The sequence below is a fragment of the Dysidea avara genome, chromosome 7 (assembly GCF_963678975.1).
Source record: "Dysidea avara chromosome 7, odDysAvar1.4, whole genome shotgun sequence".
In the NCBI taxonomy this organism is placed as follows: Eukaryota; Metazoa; Porifera; class Demospongiae; order Dictyoceratida; family Dysideidae; genus Dysidea; species Dysidea avara.
The window spans coordinates 37,173,092-37,190,485 of NC_089278.1; the positions used below are offsets into that span (position 1 = coordinate 37,173,092).

Below are 17,394 nucleotides of genomic sequence, written 5' to 3' on the forward strand. Positions count from 1 at the left end.
CCATTTGTGCTGGTTGTGGAAAAGACATAAGAAGCTCACCATAATCAGTGGGAAAATCAGGAATACGTCATAGAATGTTGTTAATTGGTCACTGAGCGATCTGATTGGGCGCACCAGTTTTTCGTAAGGCTGGCACAGGTACTCAATGCGGCTGTCACCAGACCCTCGCACTACGTGTGCGGGTCGGTTATGCCATACTATTGCAATGGTACAAAAGTTCAGATCGAAATACTCTAATGGAGCAGTCAACCACTCTAATAGAACAACCACATTTTGTATTTCTCTAAGAACTGTAAGTAGCTAGCAAGCTACTTTATTTACCTGTGCCAACACAGAAATAAAATAGTCCAAAATCTTATAACAGAGTGTTAAAATCTGAAAATCTTCCTGGGGGCATGTCCCAAGACCCCCAGAACAACATTCATGTCTGTTGTATGCTCAAATGTCAAATCTGCTCAGTCCCTCAACTCTTTAGTCTGCACATGATACCATACCAGAAGCAAACACAATTAAGCAGCCTACATTATACCTAACATAATTATATTTTTAAACTGTCAATACTGCTACCAGATTCAATTTCAAATTACACAATTTTTCTGGAAAATCTTGCCCCCATACCCCCTAGATTTAAATTTGCGTATAGCAAAAGTTTGGAAACCAGTCACCAAAATTCCTGGGGCCGCCCTTGCAGCAATCTCATCTGCACATGACCCAGTTGAAAGTCAGCATGGGGTCACACCCCACAATTACTAGGTTGATGAAAGGAGCATTTAACACCAGGCCCCTCTCCCAAGATATTCAGCCTTTTGGGATGTTGGCATAGTGATCACCTACCTTAAAGGTTTAGAAGAGAATGACAATCTTAATCCCAGACAGCTAACCCTCAAAACAGTAATGCTGCTTGCACTGACTAGGCCTTCACGTTCTGCAGACCTTTCCAGTTTACACATCCAATGGAGGTCATACCATACAGAAGGGGTTACCTTTAGACCAACACACCTAGCTAAACAATGCAGATCATCTAAGCAGAGGGCTGATTTTATCTTCCCTCTTTTTCAGGAAGACCCCAGAGTATGCTCAGTAAAAACATTAAAGGCTTATGAAGATTGTACTAAAGAATTTAGAAAGCTTGAATCTCCTACTCCGAAGACCAGACTGTTTCTCTCTTGCATTGGGGAACACAATCCAGTAGCCTCATGCTCCATTGCTAAATAGTCATGGTTGAGGCTGGAATTGACACCAGCATTTTTAAGTCACATTCAGTACGAGGGGCAACTTGTTCTAAAGCTGCTGGTGTAGGTGCTACAACAAAGCAAATATTAGATGCTGCAGACTGGTCCTCAAAGGGTACCTATCAGCAGTTCTACCATAGGAGACTGGAGAGTAAAGATAAAACATCCTTTGGTAGCAATGTTGGTGTGCTTCAAACAATACATGTTGATATGAAACTGAGCCTCCCGAAATGTAATTCGTAAATGGTTCAGGGCATGAAGTGCCTGCATGCTATTTATAATTACAAGAGGAAGGTGAAGTTGAAATATCAACACCTCTCTCATTGTTTCCACCTAATTTAGTATTTTTTTAGTTTTCAGTGTTAATTCTGTAGGTGTCTTTTCTTGACACCTCCCAGTAAAGCTGATTGTTACGTCAGAGTAGGAAACTACTGATTTCTAAGGAAGACTTCTCAAAGAACCAATGAAACGTGACCGCATGCTGATTTCATACCCGGACTGTCATTTTTTTACATCATTTAACTCACGTGTATCTTCAAAATGGCTGTCATAACCTTGTATTTGTGCCAAATACATGTTGATATTTCAACTTCAGCTTCCTCATCATACAGTACAATAGTAACTGTATAGTAGGGACCACAAAGGAGTGGTCATGGCCCATGAAATAAAATCACCCAAAAACCAGCCTCAATTTTCCCTGACGACGATGAGACAGTATTGGCGAGGTAAAACTAAGCCCAAACAAGCTTTCAGATCAACCCAAAACGCTTTCAACAAGTTGGTACGGAATTTTAAATTTTTTTTATTCGACAGAATTTTCTACTGAATGACTGAGTAAGTAAGTAACTGACTGACTGACTGATGCCTTCAGACAAGCATAACTCGATAATGGCTAAGGTTACGGGCTTGATTTTTTCACTGTTCGACGTTGCTTCAGCCCGACAGGTGCCTTTTGGCATACCGCAGTACGTACAATGCATTCTTCATGGACTTACCAGTGTCGTGTCCCATTCATCTTTGCTGACAGGGAAAGGTGTCGATTTGGCATGAGCACATGATGGTTTCCCTTTGAAACGGAAATTATCCGTATTTTTCATAGTGGCTATTTTGATTGCAAAGATGCTTTTCAAACAGTTCTTGATTCGTATTGCTGTGTAACAGGTTGAACATAGCCAACAACGAAGTGTAATGGATACTTCACTTTCAGACAATAATTAATAAAATTGGGGCACGGCACCATTTCTTTTGGTATGTGTAGATTGTAGAGGTGCTTCCAGAAAAGTTCTTGATTCGTATTGCTGTGTAATGGGTTGAACATAGCTGACAACCAAGCGTAATGAATACTTCACTTTTTCACATTCAGACAATAATTGATATAGCTGGGGCATGCGGCACCATTTCAGATGCGGTTTGCGTGAGTTCACCAGTCATAATAAAATTATTTACAAAAAAAGTTAACAAACAAGTACATGAAAAAATTTGGAATTTTCAACTAGAGTAGGGACCATAGCGTATCGATAAAAAGTACTAAAACAAGTTGGAGTAGTCCATGATATTAAATCAAAGTAAAACAATAAGAAGTGTTATATCCCTACTGTGCTTGTACTTGTGTAATTATAATTAGACTCTATTTAGGCTGTTTTGGGTGGGTAATAAATCTCATATACTCCACCTTGTTTTCTAATATACTTCACGCCTTCAGGCACAATATAACATATGCTCAAAATCTAGGTTTATCCAATCGCTATGCATTGACCACGTGCAGTGATTTAACGAGCACAATTATTTTGTCACGTGAGGACACATAGTTGCCATGGCACTAGTATTATCGCAAGAAAACCAGCTGCTTTCGCCGAGCCTACAGCAGAAACAGCCGTGGATGAGGTAAGTAATCTGAGTGTAATGTGAAATAGAGTCTAAGCAGTTATACGGGCACAATGTGGAGTCTATGAAATCTATAAACCCTCAGGCCCTTAGTAGCGCCCTCGCCTCGTTCGTGCGCTACAGCCTGGGCCTTCGGGTTTATAAATTTCATAGACTCCACATTGTGCCCGTATAACTATTATATAAATGCAGGCACTTTGTGCCCTGAGCCATTTACGATTGAATAACCAATAACCACCTCCCACCCGCATAAGTTTTTGTCCCATTGGGTGACGTGAAAGAAGCAATACAATAATGATGGCCTAAATTAAGGCTAAAACAAACCATTCGAATTTCAAATATTCGATGCTGTGGGAATGGATTTGATTTTTTAGACATACTTTACAATGATAAAGCAGTAAAACTTCATGAAATATTCTTATAACTTATAAAAAATGGAGCTTGTAGTAGTTGTACCAACAGATCAGCACAGATGAAGCAGTTTTATGTCCTATGAAAACACAATTGTAAATGGTTGTGAATCAAATATTCTTTACTATTCATTCCATTGGCATTTAGAATATCACACACACACACACACGCACACACGCACAGACACTACACATCATACATAGCCTTATAGTAAACAAACAATAACTAAGATTGTAACAAGACACTGGTGTATGTTAAAGGGGTGTGACTATTATTAGAGCATTGTTCACCTTGTTATCTTTGTTCTTCAATACAGAATGTGCTCTAGTACGGAAACTGTCAAATTCTCTTTTCAAATCTGCCAGCTGCTGTAGACATTCCTGAAGAGATATTAGTATCCTGAATTAGGAAATGGTCAGGATATCATCACCCACCTTTGGTGAAGGTATATCTGATAGTAGAGATGTATATTCTGCTACTGTCAAGTCTACAAGAAGATGTAGTCAATGGTACAAACAGATAATATATACATGATACACACATACAGTGGAACCTTGGTAGTTATCCATACCACAGGGAACCACATGGTATTCACAAAGACTGGACAGTGCATGGCTCTTTAGTTTGATGTAAAAAGTGATACAATGTAATATCCTAATAGAACAGTCAACTACTGTAATAGGGTCCAGATACATAACTGTGTATCAGCTACAAAATAGTTTCGTTAATAATGAATAATGTGTTTAATATTCAATGCAGCTTTTATCCACTGTCATTCCAGTCAGGCAGTGTAAAATTTGCTAAGTTTGAAACAAGACACTCACTAATAACCTAAAATGCCTTAAATAACTACACAGTAAGGAGAAAAATTGATATCAAGTGTGACTTAATCCACAAGCCACCTGGAGGCTCACCAAACACCTCACTCAGTGGGTAAACATGAAGAGGCAACCGAAGACACAACCATCATCCCCTTATACAGTGCTAAAGGCACAAAGTTTAACATTAACAAGTACAACACTATATCATCACTGTACCTTATTTGTTAGAACGGCTTTGTCCACAAGTTTGTTGGTGGCTATATATTTTAAGAATTTTCTGTGAAACAGATACAGTAAATTGTGATTGTGGTATTGAGTTATTAGATCACCTTCAGCCTTGCGTTCCTCTCCTGTAGGTTAGTAAGTTTTTCATGATTCTCCACCCTATCAACTTCCTGCCTATAATTAGAACAATATGTGATACCTGATGTACTACCAATATTGGTGAGCCTTGTGATGTTCATGTGCTCCTGTTGATACCAATAGTCACTGCGGTCACTGCTATAGTCATCAAAAAACAAGTTGATGTTGTGCTACTTCTAAAAACCAGACGCCATGCAGCTAGCTAACTCATCTGGAATTAACCAACCATGTATTAAAGTTGTGCCATTGTAATTTTTGGATTTCATAATTCATGAAATTTTCATAATTCTTTAATTACGTTGCTATGGAAGTGCTTGTTAAACAAACCGCTTTAAACAAATATTACGCACAGAAGTATCTTCTAAACTGTTTTATAGTTTGACTATAGTGTTTTTCCCCACAAATTCTCTTGACAAAGCCTCAAAGCTGCTCTTCATTTTCATTCGCGTACATCGGGGATACGACCCCTTTCCAACTCGAAGGGATAGGCTATTCCTGGTAGTCTACAAGGCCTGCACTGTTGTTTTTCAATTGTTAAACGCCTGTATAACCTGAAGGGAAGGTAATTCACAAAGTCTGAGGAGAGTCGCCACACCAGTATTTCAGACAGCTGAAAAAGAAACCACCTCAGAGCAAAGTTTACCTTTGTGTAACTTCATTTCATTTAACTTCCTACGTAAAAGCTGCTTTTACCATTACTATAATGATTTTGCTCACGAGGGTGCGTACGAACAAACATAGATAGGTAGATAGGTACACACACACACACAAGTACACACTTTTACGAAAACAATTTCAGTAAACCAAGTGGCCATTCTGATCACTCTGCAGGCATTTTTTAGGCTTAGTTATACTTAACCAATACTGCCAAGCTGTCAAAACAATTAGGCTGGTTTCTGGGTGACATTTTTGGTCAGAAAAAATCCAACCTTTATGATCCCTAATATACAGTATTAAGCCACTCCAAGAAAATTCCTTGTTTCCCATTTCATTGAACTCAAAAATAAACACAGGCGGGCAGTTCATTATCCATTATTCATTATAGATATTTCACATATTTTTGAAATTCATAACTAACTTACAGTAAGAATACAGTAGAAATATTTAAACTAAGAACCTGAACAGTGAAAAGCTAGCTAAATGGGCTTTCTGAATGCTAAACTAGTTACTGCTATACAATCACAGGATAAATAATGAATAAAATGATCAGAAATAATGAATGACCATGCGGGAAGAGAATCTGCATGCGGGCGGGAAATGGGAAACAATAAATTTTCTTGGAGTGGCCTTACCGTACTGTATGATGAATATAGAAGTGTCCTGGATTATCACATTTTAATGACATGTCATACACATATAATCACATGATCATCTCTTTACCTTTCCACATGTGCCTTAGTCAATGTGGTGTTCTCTTGATCCAACTGAGACACTCTCTCCTTTAATTTCCTTCAATACATTACACCACATTAACTTCATTACATCATATTATGTCACTTGTGATGTGCTTACTGTATTGTGGTCTTGTCTTGATCATGTTGATGTTCACATTCACCAATCGTCTTTGAGAGACTGGACAGTGGACACCTTGTTTCTAGACAAGTTGTTCTTCCCTTAATGCTTGTTGTTGCAGTCTATCCTCCACCTCTGACACTCTGGACTGTTCCCTAGCCATCGCATGAAGGTGTTCCTCCTACAAATGACAAAAGAATAAATGTAGCGTATCACTCACTGTGTGTGTATTGTGTGTGCTTGCATGCATGTGTGCTGCTACTGCTTGTTATGCCCCAGAGTACAGGTAGCTACAGTACATTTCCACAGCTAAGTGACTGTTCTATTAGAGTGGTCAATACCACCTCACCATAGCATCTCCCCCCCCCCCCCCCCCCCCAGGGAATGACCCTGAATACATCATACCTTCATCTGTTACATTTCCTGTTGTAGTGTGGCTAATAATGGCGGAGGGTGAGAGGCCTGCTCTTCTGCTCTACTCAACTGTTCAGTTACATGCTGTTACTGTTGTGACAAGATTGAGATGTTCTGCTCATACTCCTTTGCATTGTGTCCCATTAGCTTGTGTGTATCCAGTGATGACTCCAGATCTTGTAGCTGAAGTACAATGAGAAACAACATGAAGATTTGTAGAAACAGTAGACCCTCAGTTTTCCAAACCTCAATGGTCTCAGGGTAATACAAGTGTTTAGACAAGTGAACTATTTGAAGTCTATTCATTTACAAGTACATAAATATAGAGCTCCACTCAAATACTAATTTAAAATGAAAGTGATAAAAAGGAGTGAAACTATTTAATATATGAATAGCACCCAAGGTCATCATTATTTCTTAGAAATTTTATAAGGGTATACAGGCTAGGGTTCTGGTCAGCAGTAGTTTAAAGTGACCAGTACCTCTAAAAACCAACCAGTGCCTTCTTAAATCCAACCAGAACAATTCTTACATGTTTTACTGATGTACACACAATATACCCTAATGTAACACACAAACATTCTAATACAACATATCAGTTTACGTTAGCTTTAGGCCACCACTCAGGAAATCCTGAACAGAGCCCTGGGGTTTAGGATAGGAGATTCAGAAAAACTGTAATCTATAATGACTATAATCTGTATTAAAATGACTACTCTATTAGAGTATTACAAATTTATGGCCGTATTTAACTGGGCTCAAAGGTCCTAAATTAAGCTAGGCCAGCGTAAGAGATTATAACAGTGCTTATTACAACTACTGACACCTGTGACTTTTATATATATATATATATATATATATACATAATATATTGTTATTAGCACTTTACAGTGACCAGCACTGAAGGTCTGACAGCAACATGTACTGCAGCCTTTGGATCACCTAAGAACTGGAGACTTTAAATGACTACTTAACCTAGCTAACAATTAGGTGAAAGAAAAAAGGGCCAATGAAAGGACTTGTCACAAGGATGTCAACAGTGCATCTGCAACAAGATGTTTCAGCTGGTTCACCTGTGGGTTACATCTTAGTCCATGCACTAGTGTTTACCTGTAGTCTAACTAAACTGGTTGACACAGATAATATGTCACTCCTACCCCAACAGAACAAAAGGTCAAATAATGAAGGTCCCAAAGTGTGCATTATTTAGAACTTCGAGCTTCAGATAAACAATTACTGCAAACAATTCACATATAACATGTACAGGATGTATACCAGAACACACAGTCACTTACAACAAGAGCTTAAAGAGATCAAAGTTTTCACTCCCATGTCTACAACTCAGTGACTATTCTATTAGAATAATCTCATATAGTCTGACTGTTGTAAGAGAGTAATCATCACCTTGTACATTACTACGATTAGCAGTTTGAAACACTTTCAACAAGTAGCAAACATCAGCACATTCTAGTTCAGAATTCCTACAAATGGTTCTCATATGTGACCGAATCTGCAAAAACCCAACACAATAGTGCATTTTTCGAATTCCTGTTTATTAAATATATATAATCTACTTAGCCAAGTGTATTCTCTAGCACAGTTTCAGCCTCATATGCCAATAACTTTCGGAGTTACAGCCCTACAAAGTAGCAACAACAGAAAAATTCGTGAAGAAAAATCAATTGCGTATGATCGCTTCGACGTCACTTAAACAAACGCTCATAACTTGCATATCCTTGGGTCTACTACAATGAAACAAAGATTTTCTAACTCCTCTTGAGCAGGCGAATAAGATAATATCCAGGTTTTTATTGTTAGTCCCTTCCTTCACTACGAAAGAGGCGTTCAAAAAATTTACTAAATTTTTTCAATAATATGCAAATATTTCACCAATTGTTTTCAATACTTTATACTGGAAATTTAGGCTTGTGCTATTGTGTCGGATTTTCGCAGATCCGGTCACATATACTATGAGCAGGGGTATAGCCAGACTTTTGATGATGTCACAATTTATAGTATGTACAAATTGAGCTGGATCCTGAAAAACAGCTAAAAATTAAAAGTGGATTTTTTTCTCATGAGAGTAAACATTTCAGCCAACCAGATGATTAATGGTGATAGCAAATTTGTCAACAACAGACACGTGTGGTTTGGTTCCATTACAAATTCGGGAAACAATGCTGCATCTTTATGGCTTCCCATAGGAAATGTATGGTGAAATTTTTAAATATTATGGCAGACATTTAAGGTTTTGAAATACTTTTAGTGGGTCAAGCAGTACTACAAATGAACCAAATTTCAAGATCATGTGTAACTGCATCATCCATGAGTTATTAAATGCTTTTGAGGATCCAGCTTAACGCGTACGTACTATAGCTACATAACAATACAGCTAGCTATAGGGAACATATATACCTTGATATGTGAAGCATGCTAAGCTAGGGGAACTGGGGGGGTACACCCACCCCCCTAGACCCTCTGTGATCGAATCTGAGAATGATTTCAGCAGGTTAATTATCACAGCACAATTTATAACTTATTTGACTGGTAACTGTTCTATTAGGGTAACTCAAACTTGAATTTGTAAACATACCAACCACTTTATGGGTACTGGTAGCTACTATTGCTGAATACTTGTCTGACTGTTGTGACTGTTCAATTAGAGTGATGTTTTCATAGTGTACAATTATTGACGTCCAGGTATAATCCATTCTGTGCATATCTTTAATGCCAGGTCCTCCTTAGAACCTTGTTCCCGTGCCAACAGACTCTGCAGTTCCATCCACATCTCCTTGTGATGTACCTCCTCCTCTCTACGTTCTCTCTGTTGTTGTTGTAGTGTGGACTGGACCTGTGTATATGTGAGGGGCATGTTATTGACCAGTAATGTAAGTGTGTATGCGTGTGTGTGTGCATACAATGTGTCAATTTTTATGAACTGTATACTAAGGCTGCAGCAGATGTCAAATTTAGTAGAACAGGCCATTTTGTATAAATATAACTGGTAATCAAAGCCATTTCCATGTTAGTATACACACTCTAGTAAGCAAATACCTGAATAGTAAATAATAATATTCGGATAGCAAATATTGATTGCAGCCCTACAGTAAACCACATACATTCTCTAGCTGTTTTCTTAACTCGTTGTGTTCCTTTTCTGCCTTTTCTCTTTCAGTTTGCAGCTGCTTATAAAGTGTTTGTTGATTGACCTACAAGAGAATGAAATATACACTCTGTATACATACCACTACATGAAATGTCAAGCTAATGTACACACACACACACACACACACACACACACACACACACACACACACACACACACACACACACACACACACACACACACACACACACACACGTGTACATGTACACTGGAAACCGGTCACCTTTGGACCAAATTTCCTGACAGGTGGTTGAATTAGGCAGGTCACTTTGTACACAAATAAAACATCTGGGACAATGGCCAGTTCAGACAGGTGACTTTACAAGGCATTAATCATTTTATCACATTCTGTCACATTTTTACTGGAATTTAGATGGGAAATTTATTTTGATGTATCACTTTCACACCTCAGATCAAAGGAGCCGCCCAGGCTATGTTCACAATGTAGCCCAGTTGGCGGCTATGCCCAGGCCACATCTGAACGTAGCCCGGGCTACAACTGGGTAGCAATTATATAGATGTTAAAGCCAAATCGATTGTGGTAACACTCAAGTGACTACCATAGTATATTTGGCCATGAAAAACTACTCAGATGGAAACCATCTTGTTTTCTCGCTACCCCACTAGTTGAAAAATGTTGGGTTAAGGTGAAAACTAGTGCTACAGCTTATTCAATGCATTTTACACCTCCATTACTGATAACATGATCTCCATTACTGATAACACGAAGTTACCCCTTTGCATGGAGTAACTACAAGCAAGCTTACCCATCTAGGCCTTTAGTACACTCTGTAATTATTCCATAAATGATTCAATAGCACCGATTAAAACAATAAACTTGTGTAACCAAATTCTCTGTGATATCTCTAGGATTTGTCCGTTTACCATAACCAAACGTAGCCAGAACATACTAGCTGCTGACCCATAATCAAATTTTAAGGCATATATATAATACATCCAGTGGTTGCACGGATCGACATATTAGCTGTAACACTGGGCATAGAGGCTTTCGCCTGATATGTATTCCCTCAGCCCTTGGACTGCAGCCTCATTCCTGTGTTACATTATACAGTAATCCGATTAGACAGGTTTTACTGTAGTGCATTTAAAAAATTGTAAATCTGATAATAAAGTAGGAATCCCAGTAATAAAAAACAATGAAACAAGAGATATATCAATGATGATATTATGGTATTGAGGGAAACTGTGGAGAAGGTAAACTTTGGCAAATAACCACCTAAATTGTATTTGGCAAAATAAACAGTTGCAAATTCAAGCTCAGCCTCTTCAGTTATAAAAAGTGATAATCTCATGATCATGAGTTATGAGATATTTGGTGGGTTAAACTGTAGTGACTCCTTAATTTGCCACAATCTATTAGGTACAACATAGCTATGTGGGAAAAACCCTACATTGCACAATGCCGCCCACATAGTTATGGTGCAATGACCTCATTGATATATTAACCTTGTTTCACTACTTTTTATATAACCCTACCTTCAATGTAATTTTTGTGGTGACTGCTTTAATAGAGTATCTCGGTCTGACTGCTGATCTCAAGTGAGCCTCTTGTCTACACCATAAATTATGGCAAAAGTAAACCATTAGAATAGTTTGTTATTCAAATATTCGATGCTGTGGGAGCATGCAGATTCAACATTCTATACTTTACAATGGTAATGTAGTAAAACTTCATGAAATGTTCTTATAAAAAAGTAGTTGTACCAACAGATTTGCACAAATGAAACAGTTTTCTTTCCTATGAAAACATAATTGTAAGTGTTTGTGAATCAAATATATACATTAGAATATCCAAATATTCATTCTTTACTATTCATTTTGTTGGCATTTAGAATATTCGTTTTAGCCCTACTATAAATCAAGGGGCATGATCGCCATCACCATACTACACTTGTCCTGTCTGCACACTGCCCATCAGGGTCATGTGGTCCTCCACACTACACACACACACACACTACACACTACACCCACACACAAGTGCTCACACTACACTACACTCACTCGCACACACTACACTACACTCACACACACACACATGCAAACACTACACCCACACTCACACACACACACACACACACACACACACACACACACACACACACACACCCACACCCACACCCACATACACACACTCACACACGCACGCAAACACACACTTACTAACATCACTTTCCTATCAGCCTGGAAACTAGCTTCAATTCTAGCCTTCTCTTCAGACAGAGTAGCCAGTGACTGCATCAGGGTATTCACCTTATGATGTAATCCATCATCATCGTCGTCGTCATCATCATCCTGTAGGTGTCACAATACACAGATGATATGTGATGTGTTGTAGTACATGAAGGAGGTGAGGGGACACAGAGCAAACTTGTAGGAAGCTTTGGATGATGGCAGCAATGCAATATATGGTCAAACATGCTAGTTTGTACTTAAACACACATACACTTACCTAACACAACTAGCTCTTTACTTGGTTAGTTGATGAAGGACCTATTGATCGATCACTCTCCTCTCCAGGAGATTTTGGAACATCCTCTACCGGAGTACCTAGTACCTTCAAGCTAGCCTCTAAAGCTTCTTTCTCCTTCAATAAACTTTTGTAAGCTCCAACCACAACTGTAGAGGAGATAAAACAAGAGATGTACCATGCAGTGAAACGTGTGTACTATGGACACCTTAGACCAACCAATAGTGACCTCCTGATTATCAAAATGTTCTGATTTTCAAGGTCAGTTTGGCTGGGTCTGGATTATGTAGGTGTCCTCATCAACCAAATTACCAAAGTATTTGATAGCCAAGTCACTTTACATACTCAGGGAGTGTCCAGTGTCCTTGTTTTTAAAAGGCTAACATTAACAGGGCCATATATTGTAAACACCCTGGTTGAGAATTTCATTCCTGAATGGCATCCACCATTAGAGTAGGTGATCAGAGTCCCTGACATCAGTCACTCATGAAATTCACTTATCACAAATTGTACATGTGGAGCCATTTTATAAGGACATGACAGTACCCAGCCATATCAAATAGGCACTACTGATTTCCAAAGAGAAATGTTCTTAATTTACCTAGAGGTGTGCGATTATATAGATATATTTCATTATCGAGATATCACAAGATTTATCGAGATGAGGATGATAGGTTTATTAATCTAGATACTAGTAAACTTCCGTAAATTATTGGTATACCTGATGGTGTAAGCACCTCCTGGGGGCTCCAACTCTCCTACTATTTGGGAACAGTGTTAAGACAACATTTTTCACTTTTTTATAGCCTTCAAATTGCAATTTGCTCACTTTACTGGTTACAATATTGGCAGTTTACTAAAATAAACAATTGTTTCAGTTATCGAGATAAGTTTAAAGGAAATATTGAGATATGTCAAAATTAGTCATCACACACCTCTAAATTTACCAGTTGGGACCTCTTAGATGTCTGGTTACCAACAACAAATAAAAGAGTGCCATAAAGTGTTTAAGATAGCGAACTATAAAGGTTCATCTAGTGTCTCTAATAAACAAACAAACAAACAATTACACAGAGGGAAGTACTATAGGAAAGGTACAGTCAGTTATTTACACCTAACCTGATGTGTCACAAAGTGTGTAGAGTACCACAAGCTAAATGTATGATAATTACTACCTTGTAACGTTACAGTCATCTAGGACCTACTCCAAATCAAAGACACAAGGACAAATTAAAGATTTTGGTCTCAACAGATATGACATGTTATAGTCTTGTAGGCCCAGCTGGGCACAACATCTTAATCTCTTTATTAGAAAGATAATTCTTGGCCTGTTGTTATAAAGAGGTTCCACTGTAATTCATGTGTACTAAAACACTACAGTAAAATGGCAGGTATAACAATAGTTCCAGTTCCATAAGAAATACAATATGACTATATCACATCCTAACAGTTGTTTGTCTAACTTTGCGTGACCACATTAACATGAACATAACATAAGGCTATAGATATAGAGGTTTTGCAGGAAGCGTTCCATACGATTATTTATTATCTTTGGAGTCCCTTACAATAAAACATTACTGTAAATGGCCTGGGACAGGCCTATAAAGCAGAGGTACTGATAATAAGATAACATGCCAGTCACAGGCTTGTGAAAAGCCTACCTGCTGATATTTAGGAGTGAAGTAAGCCTGTGACAGTATTGTCAGACAGGCCTACAGCAAGGAAAATCACATATGTACTGTCACAATAATATTATGGTATTTGTCAGGCATGTAACAGGACTGAATTGTTAGATGCATGATAAATCCATCCTGCAAAATAATTTCTTACAGGACTGGTATATACATGTACTCTGGTTGCTATAGTGACTTGTTACCACTGGTTACTGTATTATAGTGTCACTAATGGCCCACTTAGCATGTTTCCAATATCTCTGTACAGTATATAGCAGTTGACACACACACCATGCTGACTCACGCACTACACCAGCTTCCTATTTAATAAGGGTTTCAATTTGTATTTATAACGTTACGGACAAGTGTTATGTTTCATTGTGGGATTGAGATGCTACAGGCCTCTGAACCCATTTTCTACAGGCCTGCCACAGCTTTTGAACACTTTACAGACTCATTACCAGTTTACAATACACACATGTTACAGGCCTGCTAACATACAATTATGTTACTTATTATAGGAGATTCATGATATTGGATAGTCACACAGGACTGACATTTGTGTTCAATGAGAGAAAAGGACTGTTATAGGCTTGTAACCTTTTTTATTAAATGTGTAAGTGTTAACAACAGGCTTATGGCACATTTAGGTGATCCATACAGGCCTGTAATCATATCAGAATAACAGCTTTAGCAGGCCTGTAACCATCTTACTGCCTGTAGCAGGCAGTTTACAGGCCAAAAAGCAGCACATACATGTCTGTATTAGGCCTGCAACAATATAAAGCTTTTGTAAGGGTGCAATGAGTGGATAAAGAGTGGAGTGTTCTACAGAGATTTTTAAACGCCTACACAAGAAGTTCTGGTACAGATTTATGTAATATACCATTGCACAAAGAGGTCTTCTGGAGCAAAACTAATAGTGAGGCTCAAGAAAATTGAGTTGCAAGTTTTCTAATGTATTGTGGGTATTGGTACTCTATCCACTCACAATGTCTTCACACATGATCGGTGAATGCCCCTGCAAAAACCTCTATTAATGAATGAGAATAACTCATTCAAATAAGTACAATCTATAACAAAGTTAAAGGAATATACAGCGGAAGCTGTCTTAGTGGTCACCTGTATAGAAAGGTCACCTCTCTAAAACTTTACAATTCCTACGTAAGTAAGATGTCTATACACTAATTCACCAGCCACCTATTAAGGTCAAGAAATTGAGACCAGTTGAGACAAGTTCTACATTATACTACGTTATTACCAAGTGTGCTGTTAATAGACAACAGAGGTGATTTCCTAGTTGGGAGATAGACAGACCCCAAACACCATTAGATAGACTAATTCTTATTGTTCTATTCCAGAGGCTATTACAAACTAAGTAGCAACTTAATGGGTAAACTCTATCAAGGGACAAAACTTCAACTTAATCTTTAAAGGAAAAAATCAATAATAACACACTTAAGGGGTGGGGGGACACTACAAATTCCTATGGCTTCACGTGCTAAATATTGGTTTTCATTGATCTGTGCTTCCTTTTTGCATCAGATGTGTTTGTGGTACTTAAAAATCATCTCCAGTTAGAAGTATTGACTTTAATACTCAGTTTATAGCGTTTTGACTTCGAATTGTACAAATTTTGGATCTTGTTTCACGGTTATAGCTCTACGCTTCTTAAGCTTGTTATCTGCTACCTCAGTATGTTTGTAACAAATGTATTAGAGTAATTTTTACTCCTTGATCAAATGAGCTAGAGAATTCTCCAATTTTTTTTATAAAAAACAGTAATCTCCTTTTGAAGCCATAGTAGTCATATGAAAAATATCTGTTTCATACATTTAAAGACAATACTATTACAAGCCACTACAAGAACTTTAGGGGAGTTTTACAATTAGCTGTAGGAAGAGAATCAATTTTTGTGTTAAAATTAGTGTTTTGTAACCACAGTACAAACTTCAGAGAATTTTGCTCAGATTTGTACTAAACAGACGTTCAATTCATCAGGTGGAGACAGTGGTTTTACAGCTTCATATAACAACTTTGTGGAAGCCATAGGACATAGTTGCTTGTCTCCTTAATGTATTATGTACTGAAACAATTCACTGTATTGTCAAAACAAGTAAGCCAAACTGTTATCCAGACAAATTTTCTAGTCACACAACAAATCTGATTCCCTGAACTGACAAGGCTTCAGTCTTCTCAAAGGTCCTACTGGGATGGTAATTAATGAATGACCCTTATATGAGAAATCATACTTGTGCACAGGAAATGCCCCACACCCCACCTCAGGCTGTGTGGTTCCTTTGGAATTTGCCTAGATCACAAGTTATCTGGAGATCATGCTGAAATCCAAAACAAAACAATTATGGTACCGTAAACAACTTAAGTTTGGCAAATCAGCATGCAAAGTATCTGAGCTCTAACATGAGCTGAAGAGGATAAACTTAAGCTTTAGCCAGCTAGCTCACAGTGAAGCCATCTAGTGATGTTGCAATACAAAATTGACTTGGAAACAGATAGTGATGATGTTTGTGAAATAGCATTCACAATTTTTTATTTGTCACTATTTTCAATATCAACAATTTTACCACCAAAATCTTTTGTGGTTTCATTCTCCTTACACAAATGCCCAAAATAATTATAGCATTCAACACAAACAGTTCCATATCATTACTTTCAACAGGCTCTGCAGTTCCATCAACTTCTGCTTGTGGTGTACCTCCTCCCTTTACCTCTCCGCTGTTGTTGTAATGTACGTGGATGGACCTGTGTGTGTAAAGGGTATGATATCAACCAGTAATATGAGTGTGTGTATGTGTGCTAGACTGTCTAAAAATGTACTACCATGATTTAGACACAGGAGATTTATACAAATAGACCAAGCTGGTTATTCTGAGAAACAAGACCAATTAACAAAATATGGAAAAGAGGGAAAAGTGACCTACGTAATACACCTACCATCTAGAAGGTCCAACACACTTCATGGTCAAACCTGGATTGGCCACACAAGACAGAAACATCTTCCCAATATACATTACTAAGGTACGTACAGGATTCCACACTAACAAATGATAATCACCATATGATTACTACAACTTCTAACTTGTTTGGTTTTCACAATTTTCTGTGTTGTGGTGTTGAGTTATTATAGGTTAGTCAGTCTCCACCCTAACAACTTCCTGTCTATAATTAGAAGAACAAGGTGTTTCTGAATGGATGTGGTTACACATGTTGAATTGAATAAACAGACATCTCGGGCCGAAGCAATATCAAACAGCGAAAGTCCATATAGTGTTAACCATGGACTTATGGTTGGCTGAAGGCACCAGGCAGTCAATTACTAAAATACTTGTTTTAATATTTTATAAAAAATATAATTGTGTGATGGACAGTCATGTTAAAGATATGGGTGGGAAGATGTTCTATTGTAATA

General features: G+C 37.9%; 1 protein-coding gene across 17 annotated transcripts in view; it reads right to left on the reverse strand.

The window, feature by feature from the left end:
- LOC136262590 (GRIP and coiled-coil domain-containing protein 1-like) overlaps positions 1-17,394 on the reverse strand; it is a 33,066-nt gene that overhangs the window by 14,819 nt on the left and 853 nt on the right. For 4 of the 17 annotated variants that reach the window (XM_066056957.1, XM_066056958.1, XM_066056956.1 and 1 more), the window contains exons 1-10: positions 11,301-11,445; positions 9,757-9,846; positions 9,360-9,488; positions 6,629-6,820; positions 6,224-6,404; positions 6,092-6,160; positions 4,678-4,747; positions 4,565-4,625; positions 3,962-4,014; positions 3,818-3,907 (exon numbers count right to left, since the gene is read on the reverse strand). In XM_066056957.1, the coding sequence (XP_065913029.1) occupies positions 6,725-6,820; positions 9,360-9,488; positions 9,757-9,846; positions 11,301-11,408 (423 nt within the window). In that variant the 5' untranslated portion in view covers positions 11,409-11,445 and the 3' untranslated portion in view covers positions 3,818-3,907; positions 3,962-4,014; positions 4,565-4,625; ... (2 more) ...; positions 6,224-6,404; positions 6,629-6,724. Of the gene's footprint in view, positions 1-3,817; positions 3,908-3,961; positions 4,015-4,564; positions 4,626-4,677; positions 4,748-6,091; positions 6,161-6,223; positions 6,405-6,628; positions 9,489-9,756; positions 9,847-11,300; positions 11,474-11,984; positions 12,117-12,272; positions 12,441-16,635; positions 16,728-17,064; positions 17,145-17,394 lie in introns of those variants that run through there. The other 13 variants (XM_066056972.1, XM_066056971.1, XM_066056970.1 and 10 more) reach the window with 10 other exon arrangements.